Genomic DNA, 16,908 nt, shown 5'->3' with positions numbered 1-16,908 from the left:
TGGGGGGGGAAGGTCTGAGAGATGGGCAGCAAACGGGGGGGCAGGTCTGAGAGATGGGCAGCAAACTGGGGGGGAAGGTCTGAGAGATGGGCAGCAAACGGGGGGGCAGGTCTGAGAGATGGGCAGCAAACGGGGGGGGGCAGGTCTGAGAGATGGGCAGCAAACGGGGAGTGGCAGGTCTGAGAGATGGGGCAGCAAACGGGGGGGCAGGTCTGAGAGATGGGCAGCAACCTGGGGGGGCAGGTCTGAGAGATGGGCAGCAAATTGGGGGGGCAGGTCTGAGAGATGGGCAGCAAACTGGGGGGCAGGTCTGAGAGATGGGCAGCAACCTGGGGGGGCAGGTCTGAGAGATGGGCAGCAAACTGGGAGTGGCAGGTCTGAGAGATGGGCAGCAAACTGGGGGGACAGGTCTGAGAGATGGGCAGCAAACTGGGGGGCAGGTCTGAGAGATGGGCAGCAAACTGGGGGGCAGGTCTGAGAGATGGGCAGCAAACTGGGGGGCAGGTCTGAGAGATGGGCAGCAAACTGGGGGGCAGGTCTGAGAGATGGGCAGCAAACTGGGGGGCAGGTCTGAGAGATGGGCAGCAAACGGGGGGGCAGGTCTGAGAGATGGGGCAGCAAACTGGGGGGCAGGTCTGAGAGATGGGGCAGCAAACTGGGGGGCAGGTCTGAGAGATGGGCAGCAAGCTCTGAGAAGGAAGAGGTAATACACTCTGAGGGCTCACAGGTTAATACTAGAATCTTTGAGATCAACGAATTCAAGCCCTCATTCTAGGTTCAGGTTGGTAAGTTGTCCCAGGACACAACTAGTGACAGCCCGTCTGACGCCCTTTCCATGACAGCATAGCCATTCTCTGTAAGATGGGGAAGAAACACGGCAAAAGGAGATGTGGGATGGCGGGAGCCTCTCACTGCCTTGGTCCTGCTCATGCTTTCTCCTCCCCCTCAGCTTTTCCTATATTACCATGTCGACGGGAGCGGAAGGAGCAGCGGCAGCCCCAAACCGGGGCCAAGAGTCCAAGCCCAAGTCCCAGGTAGGCTGGGGGAGAAAGGGCTCAGTGGCTGTTCCTCCACCTCCCTGCATTCCTCCTGCAGAACAATCTGTACCAGCGCAAGGGAAACTGGGGGATAAACGGGGACAGGGGAGGTGAAGAGAAGAAGCAAGAGCCTACTTTGGGACCACAGGGCATAGGGGTGAGATGCTAGGAGAAAAGAGAGAGAAGCTGGCCGAGGGTCTCAATTCTTTACATCTCTTCAAAGCACGGTTTGTGTTTCCCGAGGGGGGGTTTCTACCTGTTCTTTTCATCCAATCCTAACTCCAGCCCTGAGAGTTTGGGAGATCTCCAGGGCTGGGTTATCCCCATTTGACAGACAAAGGAACTGAGACCCAGAAAATAAGTCAGTGGTGGAGCCAAACAAGATTCTGAGTTCTCTCTTCTACACAAGCTTGGTAGTCAGTCACCCAGTGACCATAAAAAGAGGGAGGGGCCAAGGATGGTCCCAAGCACTTTTCCCTGCCTCAACCCTGCTCCAATCTCTTCGCAGACTCTGGGCAGCTTTCTAGGAAGCCTGCCCCTCTTTGGCTCAGCCCGAAACCTGTTTTCATCAAAAGAGGCTCGTGGGAACAGCAAGTCAGGACCTAATGCCCCGCAGAGTGAGTGTGCATTGGAAGGGCACGGGAGGGCCTGGTAGCCCTCCGCCGTAACAACTGTAACAAGAATACTATTAATATTAATTATATGTTACAATGATATAGTATTAATAACATTAATAATAACTGTACATATATTATTAAATCAAAAAACCCTAGGAGGTAGATGCTATTACTATTTCCACTTTACAGATAAGGAAACAGACAAAAAAGTCAAGTAATTTGTCACACAGCAAATAAGGGCCTGGGGCAGAATATGAACTCATCTTCCCGACCCTAAGCCCATCATTCTGTTCGCCCCCCCACCCGGGGACTTGATACTTTACCCATCAGGCTTGTCTTAGGAGTGCTTCTCCCAATTTCCATTTCTAGATAGGAGATTCGCAGAATCACAGGAATTATAGCTGTCGGGCATCTTGGGAGATATTTAATCCACGGGCGCATTTTACTAATGGGAAAACCAAAAGCTTTAAAGAGGCTGCTTTTCCGGTGCACAATAGTAGAGCAAACTAGAATCTCCGGTGAACCCTGAGGCTGCCGCTGGAAGCTGGTTTCCTGCCAGTTTTCTCCCTTGCCATACCAAGCCCAAGGGTCAACCCTTATTCTGTACAGTGGCGAGATGGTGAAAGAGAAAGACTGAGCAGAAGGGGCTGGTAGAAAGCCTCCTTGTATCTCTCAGGGAAGGAGGAGAAACAGGAACCTCCACTATCTGGACTGCGGACTCATTACTGAGCCCATGGTTTCCTGAAGTCCGCCTGCACTTCCTGTAGGGCTCCTGGGAGTGGTACCTCTCGTAAGAGAAGATAGTGAGAGGATGTTGGGACGGGGGCAGTGGGATGTAATTGGGTCAATAGTGGAAGTCAAGGATGAAATGTGCCAAAGAGGAAGATCAAAGAGGGGCCCTTCAGGAAGGTAGATCTGTGCTTAATGCCAAGGGCTGGAGGAAGCTTCTCAACAATCAGTGCTGTCCAAATGGAATGGGCTAACTACTGTGGAGGTCTCCAAAAAGAGGCTGGTGACTCTCCAAGTAGGATAGAGGGAATTACGCATCCACTGTACTCCTGATGGGGAATTACTGATTCCTGATCAGGCACAGGTTGGACTAAATGATTTCTTGTTAACGTGAAGATTCTGTGCAAGGCCAGAGACGCTCCCTCCCCCACGCAATGACTCTCTCTTCCTCCCCCCTCAACCCTCTGAGGACTGGCCCCTGAGCCTCAGTTATCTGACTCCTGTCCCACATAGCTCGGCTAGGGGAGCCACAGCTGCCAATTCAGGGCACAGGGTGAGCCGGCAGCAGGGAGAGGAGCCGCCCTCTGGCTCCCTGCCCCTGGAGGTTCAGTACCAAAGGGGGGTTGGAGGGGAGCTCTGGGATGCCACTTACTAGTCTGAACCTTTGAGCTTCCCTTCTGCCCCAGCCAGAAAGCTATGATCACTAAACTGCAGTAAAGGTTCAGAAAAAACCGGGTCCTCTAAGAGTGAAGGAAACCCCCAAAGGGTCACTGAAGGGAGGAGGATGCTGTGCCATGAGAGGGACACCACACCATCACCTCCTGTAAACCCCTCCCAGGGGCCCCATCAGAGCCCAGAGCCAGGGACAGTATAAGGAGAAGGGAACACTCTGATGGGCTAAGTGTCTGTGTCCTTACTTCAAGGACAGCGTGTTGTCCAAAATGAAAGACCTCCTCCACGCTTAAACCTCACTTTCCCGACCTACCTCATTGTCACTGCCCCCCAACTCTTCCCACCTAATCCCTCAGCCCCCATCCCCATTTTTGTGGTCTCCTATTCTTTTAGGATTTATAGGGAGTTGGAGAGGAGGTAAAAGGGATAAATGAGAAAGGATGGACTTTCAAAAAAGATCCCAGCAAAGTCAAAGTCCTTGGTGAAGGTTGGGGACCCCAACTTAGGTAAAGTGGGAACTGTGGGATGCTGCATAGCCCCACAGACACACTAGCCCTCTGATCATGAAGACCCAGCTCTTGTTTAGCCAGTTGTAGACTAGGAGATTAGGTATGGTCAGGGGAAACAAAGGGCATGGACTGGAATGATCACTCAAGGCTCTGATGGCTAAGCACCCAACTGTCTACACTGTAATCTTGGGAGTTCTTTAGCATTCAAGCACTGCCTGCTGGATTCACAAAAGGATGTGTCATGTTGCTTTATCTGTCCCGCTTTGACCAGCCTTAATTCCCGTGTCTCCCAATTCAACTGCACCTCTAGACACCTTTCTTCTGGACTCTAAGTACCTTGTCTCCCCAGGTTCCACGGTAGACGAGCACCCCTCTGGAAGCCTGGCCAGGCTGGAGGAGAAACCACCAGGAAAGGTAAGAAGGGCAAAAGGGAGAAAGATAAAAATGAGGGAAGACATAACACTAAGATCCTTGGCAGTGGGCACAGGGAATAAGCTAGTCCCTGGGGACACCATGAATGGTAGTGAGGATTGCTCTATTTGCCACCAGATTAATCTTCCTTGAATTGAGTTTTCATCGTGTGACTCCCACTCAGCAGCTTTCAATGGCTCCTCCTTCCCTAGGGCTCATTACCTGAATTTGGCATTCAAGGTTCCCATAACCCTGACCCATCCTTCTTGAATGTTCTACAGATATTACCACTTAGCTCCTTGTTGAATCCTAGGTATATATGGTCCTGAATGATTAGTCACCTTTTCCTTCACATAAACTTTTCTTTCTCTGACCTTTCCTATAGCATAACCAATCACAGAGCCCAACTTTTAATCATTGCTAAATACTTTCAGGTTGACTAAGTGATTGAAAGAATGTCCTTGCCATTTTCTCGAAGAAGTCAAAATAAATATGAAAGTTACACGGTCTTTTATATGATTAAGCAGCCTCGCAAATCCCACAAGCAGGTGAAGAGATGGGGCTAAGAGGAGACAGGTCACATCAGGGAAAAAATTTCTCTGGAAGTTTTAAAGTAAAGGTTGAGTTGGAAAGGGGATTCTTTATCCATATATAATTTATATTCAATGACCACTGATGTCCATTCCAATTCTGAGGTGTTTATGCCATAAAATAACCCCAAAAATGGAGGGTAAAGGAATAACAGAAATGAGACTTTCCAAGCCCTTCCCTGACCTGCAATTTCTCTGTTCACCAGGAAATGTCCGAGGCAAAAGAGGTATGCTCAGTGGTGACTAGGAAAGAGGAAACAGGCACTCCTGGAGTGGCCAATATGGCGGATATGGCCAAAGGCATGGTCCAGGGGGGACTGGACTCCACCAAGTCAGTTGTGAGCAGCACCAAAAACACTGTCTGCAAGGGAATCACAAGTGCTCTGGACTCAGCAAAAGGGGCCACCCAAGCTATTGCAAAGGGGGCCATCGAGGGAGGTGTGAATACCACAAAAACAGTTGTGTCTGGAACTAAGGACCTTGTGTGCAGTGGAGTAACAAGTGCAGTGAATGTAACCAAAGGAGCTGTCCAGAGTGGCTTGGATGCGACACAAAACATAGCAACAGGCACTAAGGACACTGTCTGCACTGGAGTCGGTGGGGCAATGAATGTGGCCAAAGGAGTTGTCCAAGGAGGTCTGGACACCTCAAAATCAGTCTTAGGTGGAACCAAGGACACTGTGTTATCTAGTGTCACCGGTGCCACAAATGTGGCCAAGGGAGCCCTGCAAACTGGCTTGGACACCACACAGAAAATAGCAACAGGCACTAAAGACACCGTGTGCAGTGGGGTCACTGGTGCAGTGAATGTGGCCAAAGGAGTTGTCCAAGGAGGTCTGGACACCTCAAAATCAGTGTTAGGTGGGACTAAAGACACTGTGTTATCCAGTGTCACCGGTGCCACAAATGTGGCCAAGGGAGCCCTGCAAACTGGCTTGGACACCACACAGAAAATAGCAACAGGCACTAAAGACACCGTGTGCAGTGGGGTCACTGGTGCAGTGAATGTGGCCAAAGGAGTTGTCCAAGGAGGTCTGGACACCTCAAAATCAGTGTTAGGTGGGACTAAAGACACTGTGTTATCCAGTGTCACCGGTGCCACAAATGTGGCCAAGGGAGCCCTGCAAACTGGCTTGGACACCACACAGAAAATAGCAACAGGCACTAAAGACACTGTCTGCAGTGGGGTCACTGGTGCAGTGAATGTGGCCAAAGGAGTTGTCCAAGGAGGTCTGGACACCTCAAAATCAGTCTTAGGTGGGACTAAAGACACTGTGTTATCTAGTGTCACCGGTGCCACAAATGTGGCCAAGGGAGCCCTGCAAACTGGCTTGGACACCACACAGAAAATAGCAATAGGCACTAAAGACACCGTGTGCAGTGGGGTCACTGGTGCAGTAAATGTGGCCAAAGGAGTTGTCCAAGGAGGTCTGGACACCTCAAAATCAGTGTTAGGTGGGACTAAAGACACTGTGTTATCTAGTGTCACCGGTGCCACAAATGTGGCCAAGGGAGCCCTGCAAACTGGCTTGGACACCACACAGAAAATAGCAACAGGCACTAAAGACACCGTGTGCAGTGGGGTCACTGGTGCAGTGAATGTGGCCAAAGGAGTTGTCCAAGGAGGTCTGGACACCTCAAAATCAGTGTTAGGTGGGACTAAAGACACTGTGTTATCCAGTGTCACCGGTGCCACAAATGTGGCCAAGGGAGCCCTGCAAACTGGCTTGGACACCACACAGAAAATAGCAACAGGCACTAAAGACACTGTCTGCAGTGGGGTCACTGGTGCAGTGAATGTGGCCAAAGGAGTTGTCCAAGGAGGTCTGGACACCTCAAAATCAGTCTTAGGTGGGACTAAAGACACTGTGTTATCTAGTGTCACCGGTGCCACAAATGTGGCCAAGGGAGCCCTGCAAACTGGCTTGGACACCACACAGAAAATAGCAATAGGCACTAAAGACACCGTGTGCAGTGGGGTCACTGGTGCAGTAAATGTGGCCAAAGGAGTTGTCCAAGGAGGTCTGGACACCTCAAAATCAGTGTTAGGTGGGACTAAAGACACTGTGTTATCTAGTGTCACCGGTGCCACAAATGTGGCCAAGGGAGCCCTGCAAACTGGCTTGGACACCACACAGAAAATAGCAACAGGCACTAAGGACACTGTCTGCACTGGAGTCGGTGGGGCAATGAATGTGGCCAAAGGAGTTGTCCAAGGAGGTCTGGACACCTCAAAATCAGTCTTAGGTGGGACTAAAGACACAGTGTTATCTAGTGTCACCGGTGCCACAAATGTGGCCAAGGGAGCCCTGCAAACTGGCTTGGACACCACACAGAAAATAGCAACAGGCACTAAAGACACTGTCTGCAGTGGGGTCACTGGTGCAATGAATGTGGCCAAAGGAGTTGTCCAAGGAGGTCTGGACACCTCAAAATCAGTCTTAGGTGGAACCAAGGACACTGTGTTATCCAGTGTCACCGGTGCCACAAATGTGGCCAAGGGAGCCCTGCAAACTGGCTTGGACACCACACAGAAAATAGCAACAGGCACTAAAGACACTGTCTGCAGTGGGGTCACTGGTGCAGTGAATGTGGCCAAAGGAGTTGTCCAAGGAGGTCTGGACACCTCAAAATCAGTCTTAGGTGGAACTAAAGACACTGTGTTATCCAGTGTCACCGGTGCCACAAATGTGGCCAAGGGAGCCCTGCAAACTGGCTTGGACACCACACAGAAAATAGCAACAGGCACTAAGAACACCGTGTGCAGTGGGGTCACTGGTGCCATGAATGTGGCCAAAGGAGTTGTCCAAGGAGGTCTGGACACCTCAAAATCAGTCTTAGGTGGAACCAAGGACACTGTGTTATCTAGTGTCACCGGTGCCACAAATGTGGCCAAGGGAGCCCTGCAAACTGGCTTGGACACCACACAGAAAATAGCAACAGGCACTAAAGACACTGTCTGCAGTGGGGTCACTGGTGCAGTGAATGTGGCCAAAGGAGTTGTCCAAGGAGGTCTGGACACCTCAAAATCAGTGTTAGGTGGGACTAAAGACACTGTGTTATCCAGTGTCACCGGTGCCACAAATGTGGCCAAGGGAGCCCTGCAAACTGGCTTGGACACCACACAGAAAATAGCAACAGGCACTAAAGACACCGTGTGCAGTGGGGTCACTGGGGCAGTGAATGTGGCCAAAGGAGTTGTCCAAGGAGGTCTGGACACCTCAAAATCAGTCTTAGGTGGAACCAAGGACACTGTGTTATCTAGTGTCACCAGTGCCACAAATGTGGCCAAGGGAGCCCTGCAAACTGGCTTGGACACCACACAGAAAATAGCAACAGGCACTAAAGACACTGTCTGCAGTGGGGTCACTGGTGCAGTGAATGTGGCCAAAGGAGTTGTCCAAGGAGGTCTGGACACCTCAAAATCAGTCTTAGGTGGAACCAAGGACACTGTGTTATCTAGTGTCACCGGTGCCACAAATGTGGCCAAGGGAGCCCTGCAAACTGGCTTGGACACCACACAGAAAATAGCAACAGGCACTAAGGACACCATGTGCAGTGGGGTCACTGGTGCAGTGAATGTGGCCAAAGGAGTTGTCCAAGGAGGTCTGGACACCTCAAAATCAGTCTTAGGTGGGACTAAAGACACAGTGTTATCTAGTGTCACCAGTGCCACAAATGTGGCCAAGGGAGCCCTGCAAACTGGCTTGGACACCACACAGAAAATAGCAACAGGCACTAAGGACACCATGTGCAGTGGGGTCACTGGTGCAGTGAATGTGGCCAAAGGAGTTGTCCAAGGAGGTCTGGACACCTCAAAATCAGTCTTAGGTGGGACTAAAGACACAGTGTTATCTAGTGTCACCAGTGCCACAAATGTGGCCAAGGGAGCCCTGCAAACTGGCTTGGACACCACACAGAAAATAGCAACAGGCACTAAGGACACTGTCTGCACTGGAGTCGGTGGGGCAATGAATGTGGCCAAAGGAGTTGTCCAAGGAGGTCTGGACACCTCAAAATCAGTCTTAGGTGGAACCAAGGACACTGTGTTATCTAGTGTCACCGGTGCCACAAATGTGGCCAAGGGAGCCCTGCAAACTGGCTTGGACACCACACAGAAAATAGCAACAGGCACTAAAGACACTGTCTGCAGTGGGGTCACTGGTGCAGTAAATGTGGCCAAAGGAGTTGTCCAAGGAGGTCTGGACACCTCAAAATCAGTCTTAGGTGGAACCAAGGACACTGTGTTATCCAGTGTCACCGGTGCCACAAATGTGGCCAAGGGAGCCCTGCAAACTGGCTTGGACACCACACAGAAAATAGCAACAGGCACTAAGGACACCGTGTGCAGTGGGGTCACTGGTGCAGTGAATGTGGCCAAAGGAGTTGTCCAAGGAGGTCTGGACACCTCAAAATCAGTCTTAGGTGGAACTAAAGACACTGTGTTATCTAGTGTCACCGGTGCCACAAATGTGGCCAAGGGAGCCCTGCAAACTGGCTTGGACACCACACAGAAAATAGCAACAGGCACTAAAGACACTGTCTGCAGTGGGGTCACTGGTGCAGTGAATGTGGCCAAAGGAGTTGTCCAAGGAGGTCTGGACACCTCAAAATCAGTCTTAGGTGGAACCAAGGACACTGTGTTATCTAGTGTCACCGGTGCCACAAATGTGGCCAAGGGAGCCCTGCAAACTGGCTTGGACACCACACAGAAAATAGCAACAGGCACTAAGAACACCGTGTGCAGTGGGGTCACTGGTGCCATGAATGTGGCCAAAGGAGTTGTCCAAGGAGGTCTGGACACCTCAAAATCAGTCTTAGGTGGAACTAAAGACACTGTGTTATCCAGTGTCACCGGTGCCACAAATGTGGCCAAGGGAGCCCTGCAAACTGGCTTGGACACCACACAGAAAATAGCAACAGGCACTAAGGACACTGTCTGCACTGGAGTCGGTGGGGCAATGAATGTGGCCAAAGGAGTTGTCCAAGGAGGTCTGGACACCTCAAAATCAGTCTTAGGTGGAACCAAGGACACTGTGTTATCCAGTGTCACCGGTGCCACAAATGTGGCCAAGGGAGCCCTGCAAACTGGCTTGGACACCACACAGAAAATAGCAACAGGCACTAAAGACACTGTCTGCAGTGGGGTCACTGGTGCAGTGAATGTGGCCAAAGGAGTTGTCCAAGGAGGTCTGGACACCTCGAAATCAGTCTTAGGTGGGACTAAAGACACTGTGTTATCCAGTGTCACCGGTGCCACAAATGTGGCCAAGGGAGCCCTGCAAACTGGCTTGGACACCACACAGAAAATAGCAACAGGCACTAAGGACACCGTGTGCAGTGGGGTCACTGGTGCAGTGAATGTGGCCAAAGGAGTTGTCCAAGGAGGTCTGGACACCTCAAAATCAGTCTTAGGTGGAACTAAAGACACTGTGTTATCTAGTGTCACCGGTGCCACAAATGTGGCCAAGGGAGCCCTGCAAACTGGCTTGGACACCACACAGAAAATAGCAACAGGCACTAAGGACACCGTGTGCAGTGGGGTCACTGGTGCAGTGAATGTGGCCAAAGGAGTTGTCCAAGGAGGTCTGGACACCTCAAAATCAGTCTTAGGTGGAACCAAGGACACTGTGTTATCTAGTGTCACCAGTGCCACAAATGTGGCCAAGGGAGCCCTGCAAACTGGCTTGGACACCACACAGAAAATAGCAACAGGCACTAAAGACACTGTCTGCAGTGGGGTCACTGGTGCAATGAATGTGGCCAAAGGAGTTGTCCAAGGAGGTCTGGACACCTCAAAATCAGTGTTAGGTGGGACTAAAGACACTGTGTTATCTAGTGTCACCGGTGCCACAAATGTGGCCAAGGGAGCCCTGCAAACTGGCTTGGACACCACACAGAAAATAGCAACAGGCACTAAGAACACCGTGTGCAGTGGGGTCACTGGTGCCATGAATGTGGCCAAAGGAGTTGTCCAAGGAGGTCTGGACACCTCAAAATCAGTCTTAGGTGGAACTAAAGACACTGTGTTATCCAGTGTCACCGGTGCCACAAATGTGGCCAAGGGAGCCCTGCAAACTGGCTTGGACACCACACAGAAAATAGCAACAGGCACTAAGGACACTGTCTGCACTGGAGTCGGTGGGGCAATGAATGTGGCCAAAGGAGTTGTCCAAGGAGGTCTGGACACCTCAAAATCAGTCTTAGGTGGAACCAAGGACACTGTGTTATCCAGTGTCACCGGTGCCACAAATGTGGCCAAGGGAGCCCTGCAAACTGGCTTGGACACCACACAGAAAATAGCAACAGGCACTAAGGACACCGTGTGCAGTGGGGTCACTGGTGCAGTGAATGTGGCCAAAGGAGTTGTCCAAGGAGGTCTGGACACCTCAAAATCAGTCTTAGGTGGAACCAAGGACACTGTGTTATCTAGTGTCACCGGTGCCACAAATGTGGCCAAGGGAGCCCTGCAAACTGGCTTGGACACCACACAGAAAATAGCAACAGGCACTAAAGACACTGTCTGCAGTGGGGTCACTGGTGCAGTGAATGTGGCCAAAGGAGTTGTCCAAGGAGGTCTGGACACCTCAAAATCAGCCTTAAGTAGAACCACGGACACTGTCCTCAGTGGTGTGATGGGTGCAGCAAAAATGGCCCAAGGAGCTGTCCAGAGTGGCTTGGATGCTACACAAAACATAACAACTGTTACTAAAAACACTGTCTGCAGTGGGGTCACTGGTGCCATGAATGTGGCCAAAGGAGCTGTTCAGAGTAGCCTGGATGCTACACAAAACATAGCAACTGGTAGTAAGGGTTCTGTATGCAGTACAGTCACTGGTGTAGTGAATGAAAGTGTTATCCAGGAAGGTATAAACACTACAAAATGCATCATGAGTGGAACCAACAACTGGATCTACAGTGGTCTGACTGGTACAGTGCCCATGGGCAAAGGAACCGTTCAGACTGGGTTGGATACCACACCATCAGTCACCCCTGTCAACAAAGATGCTATGTCCAGAGAAGAGACCAAAGCAGAGGACCTGGCCAAAAAAGCTGTCCCTGGAAGTTTAGACACCACCACAGTAGCCACCCCAAGCACCACAGGCCTGGTCTCCAGCATGAGGGATTTTGCTAAAGGGGACCTTCAGGTAGAAACAAGCATACCTGACAACCCCAGCCTAGATAAAGAGCCTGGTGCCACCCAGAGAATGATGGGCAACATGGAAACCTTAGTGCACAAGTCAGAGAAGCAGCTGCCTGCTTTCCTCCCCATGGACAAAGACGAACAAGGTGAGTAAATGTCTTGAAGAAGGCAGACGAGGTATAGAACAAGTAGGGCGGTGGAGTAGGTTTCATTATTTATCCTCCATTCTACTTGCCCTTGCTCCAGTGCTGGGTCACTCTCACAGCACTGAATCTAGCTGACCATCAACTCCCAGTGTTTGACTATTGGTTTCTAGAGAACCTTAGTCCCCTGTTTGAAGAGTTGGCTCTGCGACTTACCTGACCTCTCCCTTCACTCAACTCCTTCAGTTTCATTCTAGCTAATAGTAGAAAATTCCCTATTTCAGTGAAAAGACATCCAGGAACAATTCAAGGAAAAAGTGCCCTTTAAAACATAATTCTCAGCTGACTATGAATTTAGTATAAAAAAGTCCATTAACTTTTTTGTCATAACTTATTTTGATTAATAATTATTATATATTATCCTACAGATATACTGTAAGGTCCATGAGGACAGGAACTTTCCTCCAGTGCCTAGCATATAGTAGATGCTTAATAATAACAAAATAACCATGAGAAAAGAAGGAAAGGGAGCTTGGAGGAAGACCCAAAGACCTCTTTAGAGTTCTTCCTCTCCCCATTTTCCCTTCTGTAGCTCAGCTGGCTGCCTCTGATCTCGGGCCAAAAGTGCTGTCCACAGACCAGAACAATTACTTTGTGCAACTGGGAAACCTGTCCACCAGCCTGCACCAGCGGGCCTATGAGCACACCCTAAGCAAACTGTGGCAGAGCAAGGCGCAGGCCTGGGGGACCTTGGCCCAGTTGCAGGAAACCCTCAAACTGGTAAGAAAACCCTCCTCCAGTTCCCATGCCCTTTTGTTCTTCCGTCAGCCCCACTTACATCACTGGGAAACTCACCCATTTTAGCCAAGGTTAGTAGACCTTTGCCCTCACCAGATCTCAAAATGTTTTACATATAAGCATTTATATCATGTCCCACCTCCCTCCAACCACAGGCACCACCACAGAAGAATAAAATGCCTTTGCTATCCATCACCTTTTCTGTGCTCCTCTTAACCTGCTGCCCCTCTCTGAGAGCCCTCCAACCTCAATGCCATACTTGTTTCAGTCCCCTCCAAAACTTTTCTTCTTCCTTCCCCTAAATTCTTATCTCCTTGGTTCTGGGATTTCTGCTAGGTATGACAACAATAATCTAAACCAAGTTATTCTGGGGATAACTTCTTATCCCTTTGAACAATACTTGTACGCACACACACACACACACATTGATCTGAGCAGAATTTTAGACAGAGTGGTTTGGAAGGGAAGGTTCAAAGTTATACAAGGTTCAAATATTTCACACTTTCCTAAATCTGGTCTCTATAAAATCTGAGTGTGCATTATTATCACTGCTACTTTCATGGCATAACTATGTTGATGGGTTTTGTTTTGTTCTTCCTATCAAGTATCTTCAGGGTGTGGGAAGTCAGTGTTTACCCTAATTCAGTTAGAAGCCCCATACCATAAAGGTGACACTAGAGGGGAGCCGTTACATAAAGAGAAGATGAGTTTTGATGAAGAGCCACTTAGTTTCTCTAATAGAATAAATTGGCGATTTGGACCCAGAAAACCTAAGTTTAAATAATGTGTTGGCTTGCTCACTCCCTCTCTCTGGCTCAGTTTCCTCAACTATAAAATGATTCTATCGGAACCATGTCCCTAAGGGTTTTGGGAGCTCCTCTTTAGCTTGGTCCTTGCAGCAAGGACCCCACTTCGTTTTACCCTCCTCCAGATTGAGGAGGCCCAACAGGACACAGAGGAGAGCCATGCCGGCGAAGAGGGAAGACTATTCCACCAGCAGAGGCTGGGTTGGAGGCAGTGCCAGGAGACTGAACAGACAGAGGTATGATGAAAGCTACCCTCCCACCCAGGGTGGGTGGAGGGGAGGACTTGCACATTAAACTGTCTCCCCTGCTCACTTTTCTCCTCCTTCTACAGCTACCAGAGTCCAGGCTTCTCCCCAGGGCTCGAAGCCTAGTCCAACAGCTCCATGCCAGCTACGGGGTCCTGGCCACCAGCCTCCAGGGCCTCCCTACTGAGTTTCAGCAGGGGATTCGGCGGGCACGTCACAGTGTGGGAGAACTTCATGGTCTCCTTGCCATTGCTCGCTCCTTTGGGGACTTGTCTGCCATTGAGCTTGCCCAGAGTCGTGAGAGCCTGAATCACACATGGCAGGGACTAGAAGGGCTGATAGCAGGCCTGGCACAGGAGCCCCCGCTCACCTGGCTGATGGGCCCCTTTACCCTGATTAAGGAATAGAATGCCAGGAGGAACCCCTTTTTTCCCCAAGTGCTGAAGTTTGGAGTAAACCCATGCTATATGCTTTAAGGAACGTCTGACCTTTCCTGAATCTCATTCCTTCCAAACTCCTCCCCACCCCTCCTCCCCTCCAAGGCCTTCCTTCTTTGGCAAGCTGCCCAGGGACTGGCTCTGTCCCTGCTGCAGGACGAAGCTGAGGCCTGCGCTCCAATAGGGGCAATGCTGGCAAGAGGGAGCAGCTGCTGGAGAGAACGCCCTCCCAAGCTAAACTTAGTCTGGGCTAAGCTCCCAGCACAGAGGCTTGCCTCCATGCTCCTTCTCTTTCTTCTCACAAATATCTCATATCTCACTGGCTCCTTATAAGCACTAGGGCAATCCCCTGCAGCCCTTGCCTTTCTTCTTGCAGCCTTTTCTCTAGGAGCTGAGTTGAAAAGGACAAATCAGAGTATTCTGGTCTCAGAAACAGAATTTCAGGAGGCGTCATCTAGTTTAACCTCTACCCTTTTATACTACCCCCTGACAAGGAGTCCTTCAGTCTCCAAAGACAACCTTCAAGGATGGAAAACACTATCCTGAGGCAACCCATTCCACGTTGGAATGTCTCTGACATCTAGGAACTCTGACGGAGTTCTCCTAAGAAGCCTTTGGGATCCAGAATATAGCTGGATATAAGGTGAGGGAGAAAGGGTCCCTTAGCCTCTGCTCTCTACATAAAGATGAATCCACCCTCCCAGGCTTGGAAGTTTTATCACCTTCTAGGTGATTAAAAAAAAAAATTATAATGTACATTTGCATAGCATTATTCTTTTGAAAGCCCTTTACCTATATTATCTCCTTATGACAACCTCCAGTAGAAGGTACACCCCAAACCAGACAATAAGTAACAGGGCTGAGATGAGAAGCCAGGTCCTGATTCTAAATCCAATGCTTTTCTTTACAGTACATTCTCTCTTGTGGGTCCCTCCATGTCCCATGGATAGGCCCAAGAAAACTCAGGCTCCAAACTGCAATTCTAAAGATAGGCTGAGAGCCACAGAATTTTGAATTTGGAACGGCCCTCAGTGGCCTCCCAGAACTCATGCCTGAGAAAGAATTGTCATTAGAAGCCATTCAACCTCTGCTTAAAAACCTCCAGTGTGGGTATCCCTCAAAACATTCCAAGTAATCCCCGAGTTTTGACCACCACAGGAGCATGGATTTAATGTTACCAATCATGAGGGACTAGAAAATCATCATGGGGGGGGATGGATTTCACTCATCCTCTCTACTCCAGGCTCTCTGGTCAGATTTCTCAGTCTTGATCCTTGGAGTTTGTGACCTAGGAGTTGTGACAAACCTCCGTCCTCAGTCTTAAGCAGGCTTTGCCTACTAGGTAAGGGCTGTGATTTAAGTTCTAGGCTAGAAAAGAGCCAACCTCTCCCTCACCCTATCTATTCAGCTCACTGCTCAGCATCTCAAGCTCATAACCCCAACCCAATCCTGGTATGCAGCCCTGTGGGGGTGAAATCCTGCCTGGGAAGCACCCTCCTCTTCCAAATACCATGGTGTAAGTGACATTTCTGCACCAGGGGTTCCCAAAGCAGAGCCAACTGTGCAGAGAGGGAAACAGAACCAAGTGACAGACAAGTCTAATCTTCCCTTAGGGGAAAGAGGCCTCCAGCTTTGTGCTAATAGTTGGTACTTTCCCACCTCCACCATACCCTCAGGTGACCCTATTGGACTAGCTGTGATGGCAGCTCCATCGATTTCCTCTGCTAAACTCTCAATCATTGCTCAGGCCAGAGGCAGCCACAAGAGCAGAATACTGCTGCCCTGGGCCTTGTTAAGTTGTCCCATTAACAGAAACAGAAACACCTTTTAACAAATCAGTTCTGTCGAGCCCAACCTCAGTGTCCCCTTCAGAAAGATGGATTTTAGGTAACTCCAGTCCTCCTGCTTCCAGGGCTACTGAGGAGATAAAAAGGATCTGGTTAAATCCTCCGAGCTCTTGAGAGACGGACAGGAGAAAATGCCATCTAAAATCATGTTTCTACTAGACTTATCTGGAGTTGGATGGAGCCTAAGAGACAATTGGCACAGCAATGGAAGGAAAGCTTGCACATTGCATGCATGTAGTTTTACCAACTAGCAAGTGATGCTGCTTGGGTCAGGTGGATTAATTCATCTGTGCCCTTCAAATAAAAGGCAGTAGATAGCCTCACATCCCCACCTTCTTAGTGGCAGGGTTTAATGTTTCTCTTTTTGTGCCCCAACATATCCACTCCCCAACTTCAAGCAGGGCAAAATAGCCCTAAGTTAGGGCCTGTCATTAACAGAGCCCACTACCCCCCATAGATCCCGTGGCAATCAAATGTCCATTCCAGCTAAATCTTCATGATGGATCTGGGTCCCAGAAAATACCTTCCCACAGCAGTATGGAATTCATTCACTGAGCCCCAGGCCCCCTCACCTACCACGGGCAGGAAGAAGAACAGTGAAAGAAACTACCTGCCACAAGCCTTCTGGGCCTAGGTTACAAACCCAAGCTGGCGTCCAGGGCTGTGAAGAGGAGCCCCAGGCTCGGGTCGGGCGTCCTGCCAAGTGTCGTGACCCCAGATCTCTGCAGGTAGAGGCACCTCCACCTCCAGCCTGGCGGACAGGAAACAGCTCCAGTCTTTACATCGAGGGGCCCAATGTCCCCTCAGCATTTGGCTCCAAGAACCTCAGGGTTCACAATGGCAGCCCCCCCAGGCCTAATCTCCCCCTTTAACACTAAAGCATAGTGGCCTGAGGTTCCACCTGTCCAGCCAACCTCCACCTG

The 16,908-nt window shown here is 50.1% G+C and overlaps 1 protein-coding gene across 1 annotated transcript; it reads left to right on the top strand.

Annotated features, from left to right (window-relative positions):
* The first annotated feature begins 965 nt into the window (after window positions 1-965).
* PLIN4 (perilipin 4) lies at window positions 966-14,884 on the top strand. The gene is made up of 11 exons (XM_074274445.1): window positions 966-1,034; window positions 1,546-1,654; window positions 3,914-3,987; window positions 4,772-5,228; window positions 5,325-8,466; window positions 8,542-8,792; window positions 8,889-11,237; window positions 11,328-11,855; window positions 12,445-12,632; window positions 13,582-13,692; window positions 13,788-14,884. The coding sequence occupies exons 1-11, from the start codon at window positions 966-968 to the stop codon at window positions 14,106-14,108; spliced, it is 7,599 nt and encodes a 2,532-aa protein (XP_074130546.1). The 3' UTR covers window positions 14,109-14,884.
* The last annotated feature ends 2,024 nt before the right edge of the window (window positions 14,885-16,908 follow it).

The sequence above is a fragment of the Sminthopsis crassicaudata genome, chromosome 1 (assembly GCF_048593235.1).
Source record: "Sminthopsis crassicaudata isolate SCR6 chromosome 1, ASM4859323v1, whole genome shotgun sequence".
In the NCBI taxonomy this organism is placed as follows: Eukaryota; Metazoa; Chordata; class Mammalia; order Dasyuromorphia; family Dasyuridae; genus Sminthopsis; species Sminthopsis crassicaudata.
This window is presented reverse-complemented; position numbering and strand designations above follow the sequence as displayed.